At 41.7% G+C, this 22407-nt stretch overlaps 1 protein-coding gene across 3 annotated transcripts in view; it reads left to right on the top strand.

Moving 5' to 3' along the window:
* SPOCK1 (SPARC (osteonectin), cwcv and kazal like domains proteoglycan 1) overlaps nt 1-22407 on the top strand; it is a 464084-nt gene that overhangs the window by 157279 nt on the left and 284398 nt on the right. For 2 of the 3 annotated variants that reach the window (XM_037907086.1, XM_043520783.1), the window contains exons 3-4: nt 15167-15175; nt 22066-22111. In XM_037907086.1, coding sequence (XP_037763014.1) covers nt 15167-15175; nt 22066-22111 — 55 coding nt within the window. The remainder of the gene's footprint in view (nt 1-15166; nt 15176-22065; nt 22112-22407) is intronic. The other variant, XM_037907087.2, reaches the window with a different exon arrangement.

Genomic DNA, 22407 nt, shown 5'->3' with positions numbered 1-22407 from the left:
GAATAGACAGTTATGGTGCTAGTGTTTGTGATGCAGAGTATGCCTTGGTCAAGTGGCCTGTGTTTTGGTCACCACTGACCTAGTCTGGATTTAGCTGTTCACTTCCCTCAGATAGCACTAGCTAAGTATCTTGTATCCTCACAGAGTTGCATAAATAATCTTTGTGAGGCAGGATTAGAATTGTTATCCTATTATAACTCCCATAGATAATAACATCTAGTTTGCTCTTCGTTTCAAAGCCATATATCTGCAAAGGAAGCTGAAGATTTCATCTATGCACAGGAAAAAAGCTTGTATCTACATTTCAGGTTGAAGAAAATATTCTAGCACATATTTATTTAGGATTGAGGAATCCACCCCTGCTTTTTATTTTAGTTCAATAACATGGGGGTAGGCAAATTTGGCAAATAACACATGGTAGGGTTTAAAAGCAGAACTGTGCAGAGCCCAGTGCTCTCAGTTCATGGAGGCCCATGCAAACAATTTTAGATTTAGTTTGCCTGGTGTCAGAGAGACCTATTCTAATGTTGAATATTCACAATAATCTATACCATTTTGTTTATAGTTCAGATAAATTAATACACAATATGAATAAGGTAACTGACTATGTTTGTGCAGTTTCTGTGTATTTCTAATACTGGCTGGGGTAGTGGAATCAGATGCCTCATTAAAGTGAGCTTGGAGTATATTGGAGTTAGTGAGACTACTTGCATGAGTAAGGACCACTTTCCTGAGTAAGGATTGGGCTCTTTGTTTGTAGCTAGAGCTGAAGTAACATGGTAACTGTTGAGAGCTTTATACAAATGCATCTAATGTTTTATTTCTATTAAGTCTACTGTCGGTTTTGCCTAATAATTTCTGATGTTTTGTCCTTTTTTGAGATGGGGAAAGTGTCAGGACCAACTAATGAAATGATATGTAAACTGGAATGGAAACACACATTTGTGATGATTGACAGTGTTTCTGATGTTTACATCTGAAAATGTCTAGAAATGCCTGATGGCCCCAGTAACTGCTGATGTTATGGCCAAGATGACTGTGGCTATTTTGTTCCTGATCCAGCCCTAGGAAACTGCATTAAGCAACTTACATCTGGAGATGGTGAACTGAGCTTTTCAATAGGAGCATGTATATTTTGATTGCTTGTTTTCTATAAAGAATTTTTACAAAAGTACTTTGGGCCAAATTCTGTCCTTGGATGCAGGTGAAGTAAACGGGTGATCCATGTGTGCTTCCAAGGGCATATCTAGCCCATAATTTCAACATATATGCAAGGCAGAACCAGATGCTCTCTTGCCTGATATTAGTTATTCATTTAAAGAAGTATTTCGGAAGACTTGTGACCATAGCTATTTTAACTGTCTCCTTGGATCTCAAAAATGTGTGTCACTAAATATCAAAGTGAGATCAGCTGGTTTTATTCGTCTGCTTTTTGTTTGTCTATAGCTTCTAACCACTGGGATGTGTAGGTCTGGGAAGAGCACAATTACAATTTTATTCATAATTTAAAGTCCAGAGAATTTTGCAATCTGGAGCTTGCTTATTTTCACTCAGATTATTCATTTCCATAATGATAAATTTAAAAACCACACCAGTCAATATGTATTGAACTCTGAAGTTTTTTTTGTAATGCAAAACAAGACATTTGTCTATGTGTGTCATTACCATGAGCAATCTTTCCCCTGGTATTTACTATATAGGATTTTAAAAGAGTCAGAGTGGATATGTAATTCTCCAAATACAAAACCAAAAATTTTCAGATATGAAGAGCTGGGGAATCTGTCATAACTTGTTACAGCGAACGCACTCTCAAAGTAACAAGGATATCTAAAGTGAAATAATTTTCCCTGGTAGCTTACATAACCTTTGAATATAATGTTTTGGCTTTTCGGCTATCTGTCAAAACGTGTGTTCTAGGAATGTCATTGAATTCTTTGAATAAAATTTAAGAACTGGAAAATAGCTTTCATTCTGATGTATGTTTTATGTATCATGCATACAGTATTTTGGACTCTATAAGAATTGGATTTGTTCACAGTATCTTTCCCTTTATACAGAACCACTAGCTGGCTCGACTCTATCAATATTCACTACCAAGCAACAAGAAATATAAAGGCAAGCATTTTGATAAATGAATAATGAGCTTATATGTCAAAAGTTTGCAAGAGGAAATAACACTGAGCCAGATTCTTAGCTGGTGTCAATCAGCTTAGCTCCATTGACTTCAGTTTACACCAGCTGATGCAGGGGTTGTTTTTGTGAAGTGAGGTTAGATTGCAATTGATTAGATACACAAGACTCTGTGGGCCAGATTTGCTGCCCTGGCTGAACTGTGCATGAGGCAAGATCAGAGGTGGAGGGGCTACAGTGGCTATAGGTAAACTTTGCAGTCCCCAGATCAACATCTCGCTCGCTGTTGGGCCTGAAAACTACGCTATATTGCACCAGCTGCTAACTGTTTACAGGCGCTGTCCTAGCAGCTGGGGATTGCTGGGCTGCCCTCAGCTATACCTGCTGTTCTCCAGACACTTCCCCCTACAGCAGATGCTGGGAGGAGATTATCACGAGAACTGCTAAGGCAGCTCTACATGGGCCCGATCCACTGGCTTCGAGGCAGCTCTGCACAGATTTATAGAAGCCAAGCAGATGAGTGTGTCAGTGAGATCAAAACACTTTTGGCCCTGATTCTGATCTTGGCTACTATAAATCTCACTTTATTGGCTACTATAAATCTCCTCTGCACTGGGCTGGCTCTTTCTCTCAGACCTCCCAATTAACATGCCCACAATAAAATATGGCTGCTTTAAATTCTGAAGCCATCCACACCCCAGGCTACCCTGGAGGGCTGTGCTGCACCAGGGAGCCACAAAGGATGGAGAGGTAATTGAGAGAGAGAAAAGTGAAGAGAGCTAAAAGGAAAGATCAGAAAGCCTCAAGCGGTAACAGTGCACTGGCTTCATCCTCTGGCCCTGTGCCTTATGCCTGCATTATCTGTGGCAAGGACTGTTGCTTGAAAATTGGACTTTTTAGCCATTTCTGGTGCTGCAGCAGCATGACACACAGTATCTGAACTGCTTTGCTGCTTACCCCGTCGTCTTTCGAAGCAGACAGCTGCCGTTCAATTCAATCCCACGCCCCTGTCACTGTACTGAACTTCAGTCTTTTCAGCCACTTTCCTCTGCTCCCCCTTAGCCATTCTCCCATTTATCACCACTGCTCCCCCCCACATGCTCAAACAATAACACTTCTGAGTAACTAATATAAAATGGGATTGCATTTACTACCTGGGCTAGGGGCTCAGAAACTGAGGAAGCCATGTTTGTTGTGGAAGACGGACGAGGAGTTCTGGAAACAACAGTTGATCAAGAAGAGAGTTATGCATTAGCACACAGTAGTTACTGAGAAATAACCGTAGTGTGATTATACAAATCAGAAAACTGGGGCCCAAACTCCCTGATAACACTAGTGTAACTGGGAGAGTTGGACCCTGGGAGGGCAGCCAGGGGTCAGTGACTGTCTGGCATCCCTATACACAGTGATACAGGATCTGACTGCCTGAGGAGATTCTATTGCAGTAGAAATGGAAAAATCATCATTATACCACCGGTTAGCATTAAACGTAGTTAGAAGTAGTCTGCAGAGATAGGTATCTACTTGCACTCTAGGCAATATCCCCCTTTCTGTGTGGTGCAGCCAACGTGACCAGGCTGTAATGCAAGGTGTTTTCCAAGGGCCAGAGAGAAGGAATCCTCGTACCAGGTTGCAGAGCAGCAACAGAGACATGCCATGGCTATTACAGCAGCCTCAGGGTGAAGTGAACACAAATATACATTCCCCGGAGGATGGGGAGAACACAAAGCTACAGATCCTCTGGTCCCACTCCCAATCTTCTTCCTTCCAACCCTTTCCCCTGTAGCAGCATGTTATGAACCCAGTGAGCTTGGCACAGCAGCACAAGGCTGTGTCCATACCTCACGGCATCCTATCCCCCCACTAGAGATAAATGAAATTAATATGACTGACCAGTTCCACTAAAGAGATGACTCTCTCTGGTTGTGGCAGAGGGGTTAAGACACATGTTCTTATCTTCACTGTAAGGAGGTAAGACCGTAAACCTGTTCTTGCATATCCTGCGAGGCTTTGCTTTTACATCTGATATGAAAGATGGCACCTCCAGTAACGTCGTGCTGCCTCCTCACACACGCATGCCATGATGGGGCAGAGGAAAGAGCTCCACTTCCTGAAGCACCAGCATCTCCTTTTGGGGAACTTAGTGGTTCCTTCGAAGTATTTCTCTGGCCTGACTAGCCCTGGCTTGTGATAGCTGACCAGACTACAGCTCAAGCCAGGGCACACCAAGATGTGAAGAACTATAGCATAAATAATGTCAATAGGATTCAGAGTAACAGCCGTGTTGGTCTGTATTCGCAAAAAGAAAAGGAGTACTTGTGGCACCTTAGAGACTAACCAATTTATTTGAGCATAAGCTTTCGTGAGCTACAGCTCACTTCATTGGATGCATACTGTGGAAAGTGTAGAAGATCTTTTTATACACACAAAGCATGAAAAAATACCTCCCCCCCCACCCCACTCTTCTGCTGGTAATAGCTTATCTAAAGTGATCACTCTCCTTACAATGTGTATGATCAAGGTGGGCCATTTCCAGCACAAATCCAGGGTTTAACAAGAACGTCTAGGGGGGCGGGGGGGAGGTTAGGAAAAAACAAGGGGAAATAGGTTACCTTGCATAATGACTTAGCCACTCCCAGTCTCTATTCAAGCCTAAGTTAATTGTGTCCAATTTGCAAATGAATTCCAATTTAACAGTTTCTCGCTGGAGTCTGGATTTGAAGTTTTTTTTGTTGTAATATCGCAACTTTCATGTCTGTAATCGCGTGACCAGAGAGATTGAAGTGTTCTCCGACTGGTTTATGAATGTTATTGTTGACATCTGATTTGTGTCCATTTATTCTTTTACGTAGAGACTGTCCAATTTGACCAATGTACATGGCAGAGGGGCATGGCTGGCACATGATGGCATATATCACATTGGTGGATGTGCAGGTGAACGAGCCTCTGATAGTGTGGCTGATGTGATTAGGCCCTGTGATGGTGTCCCCTGAATAGATATGTGGGCACAGTTGGCAACGGGCTTTGTTGCAAGGATAGGTTCCTGGGTTAGTGGTTCTGTTGTGTGGCATGTGGTTGCTGGTGAGTATTTGCTTCAGGTTGGGGGGCTGTCTGTAGGCAAGGACTGGCCTGTCAATAGGAGTTATTTTCATTCTTGAAGGGGAAAGTAGAACCTTTAGATGCTAAGTAGATGAAAAGTTCAGGCAGGAATAAGAGGAGTTGCTTGTAAAGTTACTCTATTAAAGATGACCTTAAGGAAAAATAAAATTGGGCTTTTGCCCTTTTGGGCTTCTTTATGATGGATAAAGGAGGATTTGTGAAATGGTGATGCCAGAAGAGCCAAGAGAGTAAAAGTTGAGGAACTGAGAGCGCAAGGGATTTTTTAATCAGATTGTTTATAACTCCATGATATTTTCTTTCTTTTTATTCATGCCTATGTAAGCAGAGTCAGGATGAGCTCCACCCTGACATCTGGTGGTGAGGTGTGGCAAGTTGTGGGAAAGAACTTCAGGGGCTGATCTCATTTGCATAGGCACACCCACCCCACCTAGCATGAGCCCATAGCTGCCCAAATGGTCACTTTGGCTGCTGTGGGATCCCCAATGTCTGTTATTGGGGCAGGAAGAATAAATTGTTATTATCCTGATTATGTGAATCAAGGACAGTGGAACTGTACTTGGCCTTTTGTTATGATGAAGGGACTCGCCATCAACTAAGTAGCATTCGCTAGGCAAGGGACATGGGTTCCAAAACTCTGTGAATTGAGAGAGGTTGGGGACAGGTATTAATATTGGTGGCATGGGCCCCCTGGTGAGGGCCTTTCATGCTAATTGCACTTCCTCCTCTCTCCACTGTGGAATATCAAAACTAATTTTGATTCCATTAGGAGCCTAATTACAGGCTGCTGAGCTGAATTCACTTTGGGCTAATGGTGCACCAGCACTGAAGCTCTCCTACTACAAGCTGAAATCACAAAAGAGCTAAACTTACTAAGAGCTGAAATCACTGAGTGTTGCGTTAAGTAGTGGGGGAGCCTGAAGATATATGGTGGAGCAGTTTGCGGGACGGCGAGCAGAGCAGAGCGGCTTGCGGGACGGCAGGCCGAGCAGAGCATTGCAGTTTGTGGGACGGCGAGCAGAGCAGCTTGGGGAGCAGAGCAGCTGGTGGAGCAGAGCAGAGCGGTTTGTCGGATGCCTAGAGCAGCTCATGGGGCGGTTGGCAGAATGGAGCCCCATGGAGAGGTGGGGCCAGCAGCTTTGGACCACGTAAGGTGCCTCTTAACCCCTCTGCCCATCTCCACCCAGGTTGGGAGATAAAACTCTGCAGATAAACTTTCAAACTCTGGGGCTGCCTTGACCAGGGACAGAGACTTTTGGGTCGTTGGACTTTTGGGACTTTGGGTGATTTTGGGTTGCTGGACTCAAGAACCTAAGGGAACGGACACGCCCCAATTTGCTTGGGGTGGGTTTTTGCTCATGGGTTGTGTTATGAATCCTGTTGGTGATATTTCCCCAACATAATGCCACATTGTTTTTCTCTGTTATTAAAAGGCTTTTTGCTACACTCAGACTCTGTGCTTGCGAGAGGGGAAGTATTGCCTCTTGGAGGTGCCCAGCGGGGGTGGTATATATTTGTCCCAGGTCACTGGGTGGGGGCTAGAGCCGGTTTTGCATTGCGTTATTGGAATGGAACCCCTAGATACTGAACCCGGCCCTTGTTGCTGCCAGCTCTGACAGGCAGAAGGGTTACACCTATTTAACAGTAATGAATAATTAATATTGTGGGTAAAGGAAGGTTTGTTAAAGGTTCCAACACCCTTGCACCTTGAATGAAGATGTTAAAGCTCATAAACCCCCCTGAGACCTTTTGAAACTAGGGACTAGAAGCATTGGCATTCCTGAATTATTTCTGAAGTGAAACAAACCCACTGCGCACAACCCCACCCCAACCCCACCACCACACCAAAAAAAAACTTCAGGTCATCTCTTCATCATAGCAACACTTTTTGTACCCACTTAACAAAATATCCTTTGCACATCACCTATAACTGAATGAGCAATGCAGAAATGTAAACCAGTCTCAGAAACTGAAGGTTTACATCCTAAATGTGTGTGGAGGTTTGGTGGAGAAGTATTCATGGTCATAGTGCTGTGGTGAGGTCCCTGATCTGAGAGATGCTGTATTTGTATACATATTCTTAGTTCTTTTATACTCAAATGCAAGCCCTTTTAAGCCAGCCTTATTTTTATTCTAAGCCAAGGTCTTCATTAAACACTTTATTAGTGACTTAACTTCAGTACTTTAGATAGGCCCCAGCACCTCCCCCCTTTCGCTGCACACGATACTGTTCTAGTCTGAACAATTCCTCTTACATTTTTATCACTTTATGTTGCCAGGTCCAGAATTAGATCCCGTAGACTCAAGGCTTTCCTGTGAAATTTATCACTAGGTGTTTCAAAGGTTTCTTCTGCCAAAGATGAATTGAAAAATCTGCAGCAGAATACACTACCCATTTGCTAAGTAAGACCATCCTGGTTGGATGCATATTCCCATTTCCCAGGAAAGAGAGAGAAGCCCAGAAGTGGCTAGAAATGTCTTAATGTGCAGAGGAATTTTGAATCACTTCTTGAGATTAATGCATACTTTGGAGACAAGTTACCATTGGGAAATCGCTATTCACAGCAGGACCAGAGGTGTAAAATATTTTCTCCCTGTCTTACATAAATAAATAAATAAAGTGTGTAATTTGCTGACACAAACTATTTGCTTAAAATGGGCAATAGGCCTTGGGGAGACGTTTATGATACAGGCTAGATTAACTTTAGGAAGCAGCAGCTGGTGCTTTCAAACTGCTCGATGTTGGAATGATCTTCTGTAGCAGGAGGGTAGAGTGAAGCAAACAAGTGCAGCTGCCTCTTTCTAGAGCTAATTTTAAAAGAGCAATGAGGTAGTAATTACCATCCTTCCCTAATGCTCTTTATGAAGGTAAGAGGTTTAATGATCGATCTAGGGTGGAAGAGAAAATCAGTAATCGGGCTGCAAACCAGTGTTAATAAAGTGTATTGCCCCAGTTTTTGTCATGGTACTTAAGAACCTCAGACCTTCTTGGTTCCAGTGGGAATTGAGGGTGCTCGGTACCTCACAGGAGGTGTCCTGTACATCTCAGAATGAGGTCCTGTTTTTATTCTTCTCCAGAGGAATAGCTGCGTCTGTGGTTTAATGATTGCTGTGCAGCAGGCTTTCCTGTTTCATTTACCGTGTACGCTTCCCAGAGCTCGGGAGAGAGAGCAAAACAAGCTTCAAATCAGTGTTGCGGTTCTCCAAATGTGTGAATGACGCAGGCTGAGGAGGATTTTCTGTGCAGTTTTTTTCAGTCAACATCTCATTTCTACTAGATACAGACAAATAACTGATAAGTGTAATTCATCTGACAAAACATAAATATTTATGCACCCATTTAGATAATGGCCCTACTATTTATAAATACGGGACCCTGTGAAAGCTGCTTTTAGACAAGTTAGCGAAATATCTATAGGAAGTGCCTCTGCATTACAGACAGCCATCTTCATTAACTCTTTGGAGATGCCAAGTGTTAGGGAATAACTAAACCAAAAAAGTAACAATAGGAGGAAATTGGTTAGCTTGGTGGGTGCCTCATTGCATGCATTTGAAGTCCTGAGGAGGCAAAAGGCAACTGGATTATTTGTTTACTTTGTTAATTTAAAGATGGGTGCACTGAAGTCACATGTATGCATTAATTTGGTCTTAGCTTTGTAAGCTTGCAGTCATCCTGGTGAAGGGGGATATGACTCAGTGTGTGTTACCTACTGAATTAGCCATTCTGCTTCTTGCAGCACCTGGGAATGTATTGGTCTTAGAGGGTGATTCCCATCCTTGGTCTTTTCTGGTCTGACTAATAGGAGGTTGGATCAGAACCTCTTCTGGTTCAAGGTTTAGTTTTGTAAATCAAAACCTAGCTGACAAGATTTCTGAAAAGTTCTGCCAGAATTGTATTTTTTGTTGTCTCTCTCAATATTTCAGCTAGATGGATAATGAAATAGCTGGCAATTTCCATATCCTCCTTTTAGAAGTGGGGATAAATTCATTCTGTCACAATATATTTGTTCTTTCCTGAGATGGTTTCATTATGCACTGTGTGACTGAAAATTGTGCGCTCTCCAGGGAAAAGATCAAAGGAACTGCCTTAAATCCAGTTAATGTACAAACACAATTTTTACTTTCAGGCTCGATTCTCCTATGTATTCTGTGTCCTTGGGTTAAATGTTGATGAAAGTGGGTGGGAACCTCTAAGAATATCTGTCAGAAATTGGATAAAGAGGCTTTAGTGAGAGTTAATGTCAGCTTCTTAAACTAGCACTTTTTTGCTATACCCTTTGAGTACTTAATTTAACATACGGTTATACACTAGATTGACTTTGTTGATGGTAGTATCCATCTGAGTTGGCTACATTTGACACATAGTGAATAATAAAAGAATATTTCTCTCTTGTTAGCGCAAAAAAAGAAAGTATTATGTGAGATACTGTGAAAGAGCTTTAAATCATTTTAAAATGAGTTTCATCTCATCTCTTGATCACCCAGAACAGAGTAGTAAAAATCCAATAGAGAACTAATGCAAGAGCCTTGTAGTGCATACTTGCTTACCTACATGTCTCCGCTTATTATTGTTGTTATGTATTATATGTATTATGGTAATGCCTAGCAGCCTCCGTCCAGGACCCCATTGTGCAAGGTGCTGTACTAATACAACAAAAGATGGCCCTGTCCCGAAGAGCTTGCAATTTAAGTAAATTTAAGATGCTAAAAATTGTCATACAAGCATGAATTTTTCTGTGTGTTGGAGGCAGGAACAATTTATTTGTCTTTCTTGTATCTGCCCTGGGCAGATACTAGGTTTTTGCAAGGAAGAAACCTCAGAAACAGGAGGGAAGCTGCCCAAAGGGGCTGACCCTGAGTCTAGTGAGATCAGTGCTCAGAGCTCCCACAGAATTCATTTGTCCAGGATTAGTCCAAGAGAGAGCAGTGCCAGGCACCCAGAAGAGTGTTCTGTAATGTACTGTTGGACAGGGTAGTCATAGCTGAAAAACTGCATACTGAGGAAGCAGGCTTTAGACTGAAAAGATCATGTATAGATCACATCTTTACCCTGAGATGATTGATTGATTGAGAAAGGTCTTGCTTACCAGAGAAGATTGGTCTTGGGCTTTGTAGATTTCACCAAAGCTTTTGATTGCATTCATAGAGTTTTGTTATGGAAGCTCTTGCAACAATATGGGCTTTCCAGAAAGATAGTGTCCCTCTCTAAGATGCTGTATGAAGGTTCAAAATGCTGTGTAAGGACAGAAAGTGGAGAGACTGATTGGCTTGACCTAGCCACTGGAGGGTGACAAGGGAGCTTATCACCTCTGCTTTTCTACATTGTGATAGATTGTGATGCAAAAAGCAACATCAAAGGAAGATACAGGACTTAAAAGGAATAGATGAACACTTCAAGATCTTGACATTGCAGGTGACATTTTTGTGTTGGACCCATATGATGATTCTATGAAAAAGACCACTACCAATGTCATACGTGAGACCGTCAAAGAAGGATTAAGAATCATCCAAAAGAAAATAAGTCATGATTATTGAAAGAGGAGTCAGCAATGAAGGTGCATATGTAATCAATAGTGAAGAATATTAGAACATAGCATAAGAATGGCCATGCTGGGTCAGACCAATGGTCCATCTAGCCCAGTATCCTGTCTTCCAGTAATGGTCGGTGCCCTTCAGAGGGGAATGAACAGAACAGGGCAGTTATGGAGTGATCCATCCCCTGTCATCCAGACCCAACAGAGGGTAATCGGAGCTTTAAGGACACCCAGAGCATGGGGTTGAATCCCTGACCGTCTATTCTAATAGCCTTTGATGGACCTATCCTCCATTAATTTGTCTAATTCTTTTTTGAACCTAGTTATACTTTTGGCCTTCACAGTATCCCATGGCAGTGGGTTCCACAGTTTCATTGTGCATTATGTGAATTACTTCCTTATGTTTGTTTTAAACCTGCTGCCTATTAATTTCGTTGGGTGATGCCTGGTTTTGTGTTATGTGATGGAGTAGATAAACTTCCGTCTTCACTTTCTCCACACCATTCATGATTTTGTAAACCTCTCTCACATCCCTCTTAGTCATCTCTTTTCTAAGATGAACAGAACCAGTCTCTTTAATTTCTCCTCAGATGGAAGCTGTTCATTACCCCTAATAATTTTTGTTGCCCCTTTCTGTACCTTTTCCAATTCTAACATTTTTTTAAAAATTGTATGATTTATATAGAGGCAATATGATATCTACTGTCTTATTATCTATCCCTTTCCTAGTGGTTCCTAACATTGTTAGCTTTTTTTGACTGCTGCTGCACATTGAGCAGGTGTTTTCAGAGGACTATCCACAATGACACCAAGATCTCTTTCTTGAGTGGTAACAGCTTATTTAGACCTCATCATTTCGTATGCATAGTTGGGATTATGGTTTCCAGTGTGCATTACTTTTCATTTATCAACACTGAATTTCATCAGCCATTTTGTTGCCCAGTCACCCAGTTTTGTAAGATCCCTTTGTAATGCTTCACAGTCTGTGTTGGACTTAACTATCCTGAGTAATTTTGTACCATCTGCGAATTTTGCACCTCACTGTTTTACCCCTTTTTCAAATAATTTATAAATAAGTTGAACAGCTCTGGTCCCAGTACAGCTCTTTGGGGGCACCACAATTTACCTTTCTCCCTTCTGAAAACTGACCATTTATTCCTACCCTTTGTTTCCTCTCTTCTAACCAGTTACTTATCCATAAGAGGACCTTCCTTCTTATCCCATGACTTCTTATTTTGCTTAAGACCCTTTGATGAGAGACCTTGTCAAAGGCTTTTTGAAAGTCCAAGTATGCTTTATCTACTGGATCACCCTTGTCCATGTTTGTTGACACCCTCAAAGAATTCTAATAGACTAGTGAGGCATGATTTCTCTTTATACAAGCCGTGTTGACTCTTCCCCAACAAATTGTGTTCATCTGTGTGTCTGATGATTCTGTTCTTTACTATAGTTTCAACTAATTTGCCTGGTACTGAAGTTAGGTTTACTGGTCTATAATTGCCAGGATCGCTTCCGGAGCCTTTTAAAAAAAATTGATGTCACATTAGCTATTCTCCAGTCATTTAGTACTGAAGCTGATTTAAATGATAGGTTACAAACCATAGTTAATAGTTCTGCAGTTTCACATTTGAGTTCCTTCAGAACTCTTGGGTAAACACCATCTGGTCCTGGTGACTTATTACTGTTTCACTTATCGATTTGTTCCAAAATCTCATCTATTGATACCTCAGCCTGGCAAGGTTCCTCAGATGTGTCACCTAAAAAGAATGGCTCAGGTGTGGGCACCTCCCTCACATCCTCTGCAGTGAAGACTGATACAAAGAATTCATTTAGCTTCCCCGCAGTGGCTTTATCAATGTTTCCTGTGTCCCCGGATGATCTATAATTGCTGAAAGGATGGACTTAGGGATGCCTTTGCATCCATATTTTTGCGCTCTTCTTGTGACTAAAATGACCCAATCCCTTCTTCTTTCCTTCACATTTCCTAAACTCTTCCACAAGAGCTGAGCCAAAAGTGCTAGAAATTTTAACATTTTAAATTTTTCTTTCTTCCGTGTCTCTCATTATTGTTAATCCCAAAAGCTCAAAAATCATGAGACTGGCCTAAAAAACATTAATTGTTTTTTTTCTTTTCTTTTTTAATTAAATGTTGGGTTCTTGTTATTTGCCTTCTGCTTTCTGAGCCATTAGGACGCACTTGAGTAACATTTTCAAACTTTTCTTCATAGCCACGAAGGCTACAAACTTTTCTTTTTAAATAAAAACTGGTATTCTCCTCTAAATCCAAGACTCCAGGAGATGGAGCTTAGAGGAGAACACCAACTATCTTGACAGTTGCTCCTTCTGTCTTTCTTGCTATACATTCTGAATCCCACATTGATCTGTGCATGTAGGGGTCCAACAGACATGGATTTCCTCGCTTCCATTCAGTGGATTCTGTAGCACCCGCACCCAGGGGCTGCCATCTTTGCTTGTCCAAGGTCCCTCCCTGGGGGAAGGGAAAGAGACTGGAAGGGCTTGGGGCAAAGCTAGTGGGGATGAAAAATGTCTCCCCCTCCAGCCTCACAGACCAGGAAAATGTAATAGAGCCCCAGGGGTCTCATAAATTACTGCAGGCTCAGGAGACCTTAGGAGTGCAGTTCCAAAGGGAAAGGAGGAGTCAGACGTACTATCCATCTTCCAGGCGTGGGGCAGGTTGCGCAGGCTTACCGTGGGGACAACCCCCACTCCCACAATGGGATGCTGTAGGGAAATCTTCACCTGGAAATCCTCACAGAGCTTTCCGTGCAAAAGGCTTCCTCCTCAGCTGGCCGTAAGGCATGAGGTGGGTTAGCCATGGTTAACAAAAAGCAGGTCAGAGGCTAAATCCTTCTCTGTCTCTTTAAAAGACTTTTACCGTGATCATTGACATCTTGCAATTTTTTTTCGTGTGTAGTCAAGAGTTGGTGAACATTTAGATGATGTAATAATGAAGACAATGTCACAGAAGCTGCATTTCATTTCTGATTTTACAAGGTCTTTTGTCAGGCTCTTAGTGTAAGGAAAGATAAATTTTGTAAACTGTGAGCCTCTAGAGTTCTGTCAGTAAATGTCACGTGCGTTTGTTGGCTTATGCATGTTGAGGAACAACATATTATTTTCACTTCCACAGTAACAGCATATTTTTGCCACAAGGCAAGATACACAGGGCCAATTTTTCAAAGGCAGCCTCTGCATTCATATACCTGAGATTTTGAGACTCCAAAATGTGCTGTGGCTTTAGGCTTTGGTAGTGTGGATGCAACATTTAGTATTTTACTGGGCTCTCAATTATCCTGCTATTATTAGATGTTGACCTCAAACATCATAAACAGAAACTCTAACTTAGGGTCCAGTTCTGATTTATTCTTATTCACATTGACTGGTACCTTACAGTACAAGTAGTGCCCCTGAAATTAATGGGACTACCCACAGTGAGTACCTCAATGTGACTGTGAGTAAGGGTGACCCTCTGGTTTTTATTGTGTTAATATACCGATAAAGTGTTGTGAGTTGCTGTATAACACTTTCATATAACTGAATATGTACTCACTAACTGGTCAGATAGGTCCCTGTGCAGAGATCCTACACAAGATCCATCTGAGTTCCACTGAGAACCTTATTACAGGATTTTAGTGATGCACAGGTCCTTGGGCAGGCCCTTTGAACGGAGTTGAATTTTACTCTAACATACTTAAAGGATTGACTTAGTGTCCAGATCCGTAAGCAAAACTCCTATTAGTGATTATGTCATGCATAGCAGGGTACTTTTAATGTGGTGAAAGCAAACATGAGCACAGACTTAGAGGAAGGTATTGTCGTCTTGCAGAAATATTGCTGTAGGAAAAAAACCCATCTGTTGTAGGTTCATGGCCTCAGGGTTCTGTTCTCATTAAACAATGGAAACATGCTCAGTTTTGCCTTTTCTATTGAATCTATCAATAGTCAAATGTATTTTAACGTGTTAAGGTGTTGAATGAAAACCGTTTTAAAAAAAATCTATTAGCTATGGTGCGGGGGGAGGAGGGAAAACAACCCATGCCTTTGTTTTTTCAGCCAAAAGGAAATGGTTCTTTGGTTTCCGATCTTTTTTGGGACAAATAACTTGTTTGCAAATGGTCATTAGGCCAGCTGACAAAATAACTAAATTCTGACTAGCAAAGGATGCTAGTAGCTTGTCAAAAAAGTAAAATATACAGATGTCATCTGAAGGTTCAGGTCTCCTGAACCTAGTGATTATACTTTTAAAATTTGCTGGGGGGTGGGAGGGGAGGCCAAAGTGGAAAATGTTAACATTCTTTTGTATTGTTTGAGTTCATTCTTTTATTTATTTATTTTTTTCTCATTTATAATGCTTACGTACGCAGGAAGTTGAGGTAGGTTTTTTTACTTTCAAATTGCAAATAGCCACAGAATGAATAATAGAATTTGTAACAATACAATGTATATTATATTCTAAACTGTCAATCTCCATTATTAATGTGTTTTAGCTCCCAGGTTACTTCCCCCCCAATTATACACCCAGTAGATTCAATTTATCAAATGCACATGAATGGTATAGTTATTGCTTTCTTTACTCATTAATTACAGTGCAAGCCTGATTCAGTCATTACCTGTGTTTTCATGCTGAATTATTCATATAAAGAGTAAATGACATATTTTTTAAAATCATGATTCCTCTCAGAGGTGCTGAGATATATTTAGCAAAGGCTGTTTTAAAAACAGAAAATTGTGACTTATTTATAATTGCTTCATTCAGTTTGTAATAGGCTTATATTAAAATTACGTTTAAATTGTTTAATATAATTGTAGTAAAAAGGTTATAATAAGGATGACTCCAAATGTTATGGGATTGAGCCATGTTCTCCACATCCTTTACTTCCTGATTAGTCAGTGGGAGTTCCTAGCCCCCTCCCCCATACTCTCTTGTGATGTACATAAATAAAGCAGGTGCGTTTCCAGCTTGTGGCTAGACTTATTTTTGTTGCAGTGAGCAGTCTCTTCACAAGATCAGTCCCTTTACAAGAAGAATAAATTAAAAATCACCTAAGAAACAGGAAGCTGATATCTTGTCTATCTGCTCAGTAGAGCTGGTCAAGAAATATTGATGAAAAATGGAGGGGGAAATATTCCATGAAACTTTCCATGGAAATATATCCATTTTCCTATCCGCTATTCTGCTGACTTCAGGCTGAATTCTGCCCTGACCAACACAGAAAGGGGAAGCAGATCTATCCGCAGTTGCACACATCCTGGCAGACAGGACAAATTTCTATGTGGTAGTCTAAGGGTATGGCTACACTGCAGTTAGACACCCGTGGCTGGCCTGTGCCAGCTGACTCAGGCTCACAGAGCTTGAGCTCACAGGGCTGTTTAATTGCAGTGCAGACATTTGGTTTCAGGCTGCAACCCAAGTTCTGGGACCCTCCAACCTCTCAGGGTTCTAGACCCTGGGCTCCATCCCAAGTCTGAACTCCTACACGACCGTTAAACAGCCCCCTAGCCCGAGCCCTGTGAGCCTGGGTCAGCTGGCACGAGGTCAGCTGCAGGTTTTTAATTGCAGTGTAGACATATGTAATGGACCCATAGTATGCTGCATCACATTGCTTCTTTGAAAAGCTGCAGCAAAAGGTAGTGTAAGCAAGGCTGCCAAGTGTTAGGCTGTGGGTATGACTTTGCATTTGGCATTCCTGTTATGCATTCCTACATCACTGCTGGAATCTTAGCCATCCACCAGGGCTTCAAAGACTTGGCAACAGTCTTTGCTTGAATTATACCTATTAGTCACCAGGAGCACTGCAAGAAGACTTTTCCCTCTGCTCTTAATGCCCCTGCCAATGCCTAGCTAGGGTGAAGAGGGATGGGCAGGCAACATTTGGGAAATGGGAGCAGGCAGTGGAGGTAGGGACAGAAGGACTGTAATAGAAAGGATGGCCCTTTGTTTCAGTGACAGTCCCTGGCAGGATTATGGATATCCCACCAGATGGTGTCTAGGAATCCTGGGGGAGGAGATGCAGGAGTGGGAGCCGGGATCCCTTAAAAGGGTGCAGTGGATACTTCCTCCAGCTCTGGTCCCTCTTCAGTTTGAGGGTATGTCTACATTTAAACCGGGAGGTGTGATTACCAGTTTGCTTAGACATACCTGCACTAGCTCTGCTTAAACTAGAGCCTAAGAATAGCAGCGTGGACACTGCAATACTGGTGGCTACATGCCCCAAGTACAGTCCTGCCTGACCACCTGGGTATGTATTTGGGCTGCTAGCCCAAGCCACCACCCATGCTGCCATGGACACATTGCTCTTTTGAGGTGCTAGCTTAAGCAGAGCTAGTGCCGGCACATCTACGCACGCTTAGAATTACACCTCCCAGCTCAAATGTAGACAGACCGTTAGTGTCAAAGCAGAAGAGCCTCCTGCTTTGGGATATCGAACACTGCTGTCGATACTGCACATCTGTGCGTCTTTCCTGCCAGGAGCACAAACACCAGAGAGCGCCTGCCTGCGGGGGTTCAACAAAAATATTCTGTGAACTTTATTTATTTATTTTTTAGGATGGATAATTGCATTTTTGAGTAAACAGAATTTTTCATGAAAAGCATCTGGCAGAAATTTTCAGGGTTTTGTTGAAAAACTGAAGTTGTTGGAGGTTTTGTTAAAATCCAAAGTATTTTGGCCAAAAAGTGAAATATTTTGATTAGGATATCCCACTACGATACAATGCCTCATGGCAGTTGTTGCATAATTTCCTCGTTTTCCCATTCCTATCTGTGGGCTGAACTCCCTGGTCAGACGACATCTCCCATGATGCAGATTGGCAGAGACTCACATAAATGAAACACCCTTCCCTTGTCACGAGGGAGACTGTAGTGCATCATGGGAGATGTAGTCTGACCAGGGTACTTGACATATAGAGAAGAATGAGAGCATGAGGCACCCAAAATACAGCTCCTATAAGGTACCACAGCAGTATTGCTGAATTGAAATATTTCATATTGTGTTGAATATGGAGTTCTTGTGATTTTTCCATTTTCCATTTTCATCTAAATTTTCCTCTTTAAAATATACAAGACCTTGTTTTAAGAACAGGTAAAATGATGATAGGTTATCCATTAAGGTTGCTGCAGACAACAACTTGTGTGATTCTGGCAATGCATGTACTGGCAGACCCGATAGTGAGTTCAAAGGTATGTGTATAAAGATTCAGGTGTAACCCACTGGTCAGTGTGTGTTGTGTCCCCCTCTGTGTCTGAGCCGCAATTCTGTTGCAGACCCCAGTTACAGGTAAGGTTGCCACCTGTCCAGATTTTCCAAGGATTTCTCTTTTGAGATAGCTGTCTTGGGAAAATCTGTAAGACGGCTCAGTATACACTGCTAACTGTCCAATTTTATGGGCTCAGGATCATCCCAGATATCCTGGGTTTTTTGCACCTCAGGGCTGGCAACCCTAGCTACAGAGCTCAGCTTTTTAGTGTAAGATACAGAGACTTGCACTTTCTGGAGATCACCTCTTAAGCCCCTGATGTTGACCGAGATGGCGACGGTCAAACTAGGCCTATATTCCATTCAGCAACAGAGGGGGTGTTTAGGGATAAAAATAATGAACATCTGTAATGCACTGTTAAACCTATTACAAGCTTCTGCAGGTTACACAGCTGCGTGGAATCATGGGCAGGGCTTGATCAGGCTTTTCTAGTCCTGTGGAGAAGTGTAGATCTCATTAAAAACCCCACTGATACTGTACAGTTGTGCAGAAATTGATCCTCATACACTGGAAGAACTATCCACATATGTTACTACTGATCCTAATTAAAAAAGCTGAAACTGTATGTGTTTCTGTGCAGCAGTTCTGATATTTTGTTTCATTATTTTGTGTTTAGAATTAATTTTTAGCCAATCTTTATTGCCAGTTATATTTTTATTTTATCACCTTCAATGGCAGACTGTGCCACAACTTGCCGTAGAGAACTGTCACCTACATTTCTGCACGTTTTGATGTCTCTTTACACAGAGAGACATGAAATGACCTAATATCAGTGTACTGGACTGAGCTGTAGGAAGTAGCAGTAATAAGGGAGCGGCTTGAAAGACCCATTTACAGTGAGAGAGATATTAAGACCATCTTGTAGTTCTAAAAATATGGTTTCAAAAATCGTATATCAAATTACTTTAGGGTGAATTTCACCCCTCTGCAGAGAACCAACACAAAGTCAATGCATCACTTAAATCATCATCTTAGGTAGGACTTAAATATGACAAACTTTTTTCTGGGCCTTCTGTACAGAAATGAATGGGTAATTTCGCCCTTAATATACCAATCAGCTCCTGGCTCGGCCAGAAATGAATGTCATCGGATTGAAACTGTAGTGTTATGTTTTGTTGTTGTTGTTGTTGTTGTTTTGTATTGCTTTGCTTCACAGTTGAGCAGTTGTCTCTCTGAAGCTGCGTGTACTAATTATTTACTCTTTTGTAAGCCATTAAAGCTTTTATTAAAAACAAAACAAAGAACACACCAACAAAACTCAAACTTTCTTCTCTTTTGTAGGGTTTTTTTGTTGTGTATTTTCCTATGATATTTTGGCATGAAGTCTGGTCATAAATGTTCTAAAACAAAATTATTTCAGCTTTTTTTTTGCTCTTTTTTAAAAAAGGACAAATAGGATTAGAAGATGGACTAGACAAAGGTTTAAAAAATTCTATATTTTGCACCTTATTAAGCACAAGGTGTGTTTGCAGTAAAATGTTCATTTAACACTGAAATTAAGCTAAAACGCTTTTCAAGTGCCTGCACATCAGGTTTATCCTCTACTCCTGATTTCAGAACTAGTTCCATATGCCAGCAGCATAAGAAATCTTTTGTGGGCTATGAATTATTAAACAGTTTCTGTTGCTTTAAAAAAAAAAGCAGCAAAATGAACACTTAAAAAATTGTAAGTAGTAAAAAGAGAATATTCTGCTACCAGAAGAAAGGACTCGGTTTAAAAAAGTCTCATTAATCAGAAGTGATTAATGCTTGGTAAATCCAGCAGCAAAGCATAATCAATTACAAAACATTGTATGAAAATAAGATTTTCAGCATAACAAAGCTAAGGAATTCAAAGGCAAGGCTGAGTCTCTATTCTTGGTGCCAGATCCTGTCCTTTTGAAGAAAAAGCATAGAACGCTTTTGATGCCTGTAAAATAAATTATAAATAATCATCTTTGCTGAAGCTGCTACTGGGTATCATAACTATCCTTGGTCTTTACAGGCTTGCAAAGGGTGAGAAAGGCACAAAGAATAATATGCAATAATTATAATCGCATATAAATCCATTGTGCACCTTCACTTCAAATCCTTTGTTCAGTTTTGATCACTTCTGCTCAAGAAGGCTGTGTGAGAGGTATATGGAATACAGCAACTCCTCACTTAAAGTCATCCCAGTTAACGTTGTTTCGTTGTTACATTGCTGATCAGTTAGGGAACATGCTCGTTTAAAGTTGTGCAATGCTCCACTCTTACGTTGTTTGGCTGCCTGCTTTCTCCACAGCTGGCAGCCTTCCTATGCCCCCCGCCCACGCCCAGTGGCTCCCGCCCGCCGGCAGACCCCGCATATCAGCGCCTACCCCCTCATCCCCCTGCCTCCTGCCCGCGGCAATCAGCTGGCTTGCGGCATTCTGGAGGGAGGGGGGAGGAGCGAGGACTTGGCACGCAGGCTCCCCCTCCCTCCCCTGCCTCCGGAATGCCGCAAGCCAGCTGATTGTCGCAGGAGAAGGCAGGGGGGAGGAAGGGGGAGCCTGTGCGCCAAGTCCTCACTCCTCCCCCCTCCCTCCAAAATGCCGCAAGCCAGCTAATTGCCCCAGGCAGGAGGGCGGGGGGAGGAGCGAGGTCTTGGCGTGCCTCCCGGGAGGGGAGGGAGAGGGGAGGAGTGAGGACTCAGCATGCAAAGTAAAGGGGGAGGAGGTAGTGGAGAGAAGAGGTGGGTCAAGGATGGGGGCTTAGGGGAATGGGGGGAGTGGGTGGGCTGAGGGTTGAGCCCCCCCCACACACACCTGGTGCTTGCAGAGTAGGGGAAGCTGCTGCGCAACATGCTTCTCCTAGCCTACAACCTTCACCCTCCTAGCCTGCCTCATCTCCAGTGCCAGGGGGCTGTGCCTGTGTAGGGTCAGGCAGGGGCATCTCCTCTGTTTAAAACTTATACCTGTATTAAATTGCTTGTTTAAAATTGTTTAAAATGTATAGAATGCCTTTTGTCCGGCAAAAAAAAATTTCCCTGGAACCTAACTCCTGCTATTTACATTAATTCTTATGGGGAAATTGGATTCGCTTAACATAGTTTCACTTAGTCGCATTTTTCAGGAACAGAACTACAATGTTAAGTGAGGAGTTACTGTATACCGAAACCAAATAAAGGGGCTTGTGTTTGAATCTACATACTTCAGGGCCTAAGCTGATGGCGTGCTGGAGCGATATAAAATTACCCAACGTATAAACATTTGCTAGGAGTATAAAATTCACTTTGGGCAGAGGCATGAAAGGGGTTTTCTATGCTTTCGGCTAGAAGGTTTGTATACACTTATTTTTGAAAACAGGGTATTTATTGTCTAGATACACTAGTAGCTTCTGATAAGTTATTTCCTATGTTTTCTGCTGTAAATTAAGTGAGAATCTGAGTTACAAAACAAAGCTGTAAGTCACATTGTAGAATAACGTTTTTAGAGCAGAGTTAAAAACTCCTATCCTAATGGGAACATGGACAAATATAGCTCAATTACATCATTGCTACTAGGTGTTTGCTAGAACTGAAGTGCAGAGTTTAAGGTCAAATCGTGATGTACTACACCACGGTAAATCTGGAGCAGTTGCACTAAGATCAGTGGAATTATTCTGGATTTACACTGGTGTATGGTAATTGGAGTAGCCTGATTTGGCACATACTGCATTCTCCAAACAACATACTATCTCCATTATTGCCACAAGTTGTCACGTCATTGTAAGATGCTAGGAAATGATCTGGAGATTACAGAAGTTATTTGATGAAAATCCAGACTTGCAAAAACAATTTGGGCAGAGGGCATTGAAGTGAAATGCTGAATCCTGTAAGCTTTTCTTAATTTTAATTTACCAAATGGTGTTCAGTCTGTATCTTATGATGTCCTGTGCTCATGGTTTTATCTGTTTAATTTTTATTTTATTTTCAGGGAGCAGTGAGAAGGCAGGTATTGTTTGTAAAATTGTACAAAAAGACTGCTTACATTTTCTCTAAATTTCCTATTTTTCCCCCCCCATTTAGGATGATTATTTCAGAAACTGGAACCCAAACAAACCATTTGATCAAGGTAAAAATATTTCATGATGTACACACATACCTCTCTTTTTCTCTCTTTCTTTCGGTCAGAGGTGGGCTGTGCCGCAAAATTTGATCCAGCTCCAAATTTATTCAAAGTTTGGGATACCTTAAATCTGAGGGTTTGACTTAGCCTTGTATTTTACAACTGTGTTTTTTCAGTGCTCTTCCATTCCTGTTTGCATGTGCTGGTAATGTGTATACTTAGAAAGATACACTGTATCTACCAACGCCATCTAACATGAGTTACTTAACTTACATTAACGGTTGTTGAAAACTGAGTTAAAT

The sequence above is a fragment of the Chelonia mydas genome, chromosome 8 (genome assembly GCF_015237465.2).
Source record: "Chelonia mydas isolate rCheMyd1 chromosome 8, rCheMyd1.pri.v2, whole genome shotgun sequence".
NCBI classification, from domain to species: Eukaryota; Metazoa; Chordata; order Testudines; family Cheloniidae; genus Chelonia; species Chelonia mydas.
The sequence above is the reverse complement of the archived record's forward strand: the minus strand, read 5'-3'. Positions and strand labels throughout refer to the sequence as shown.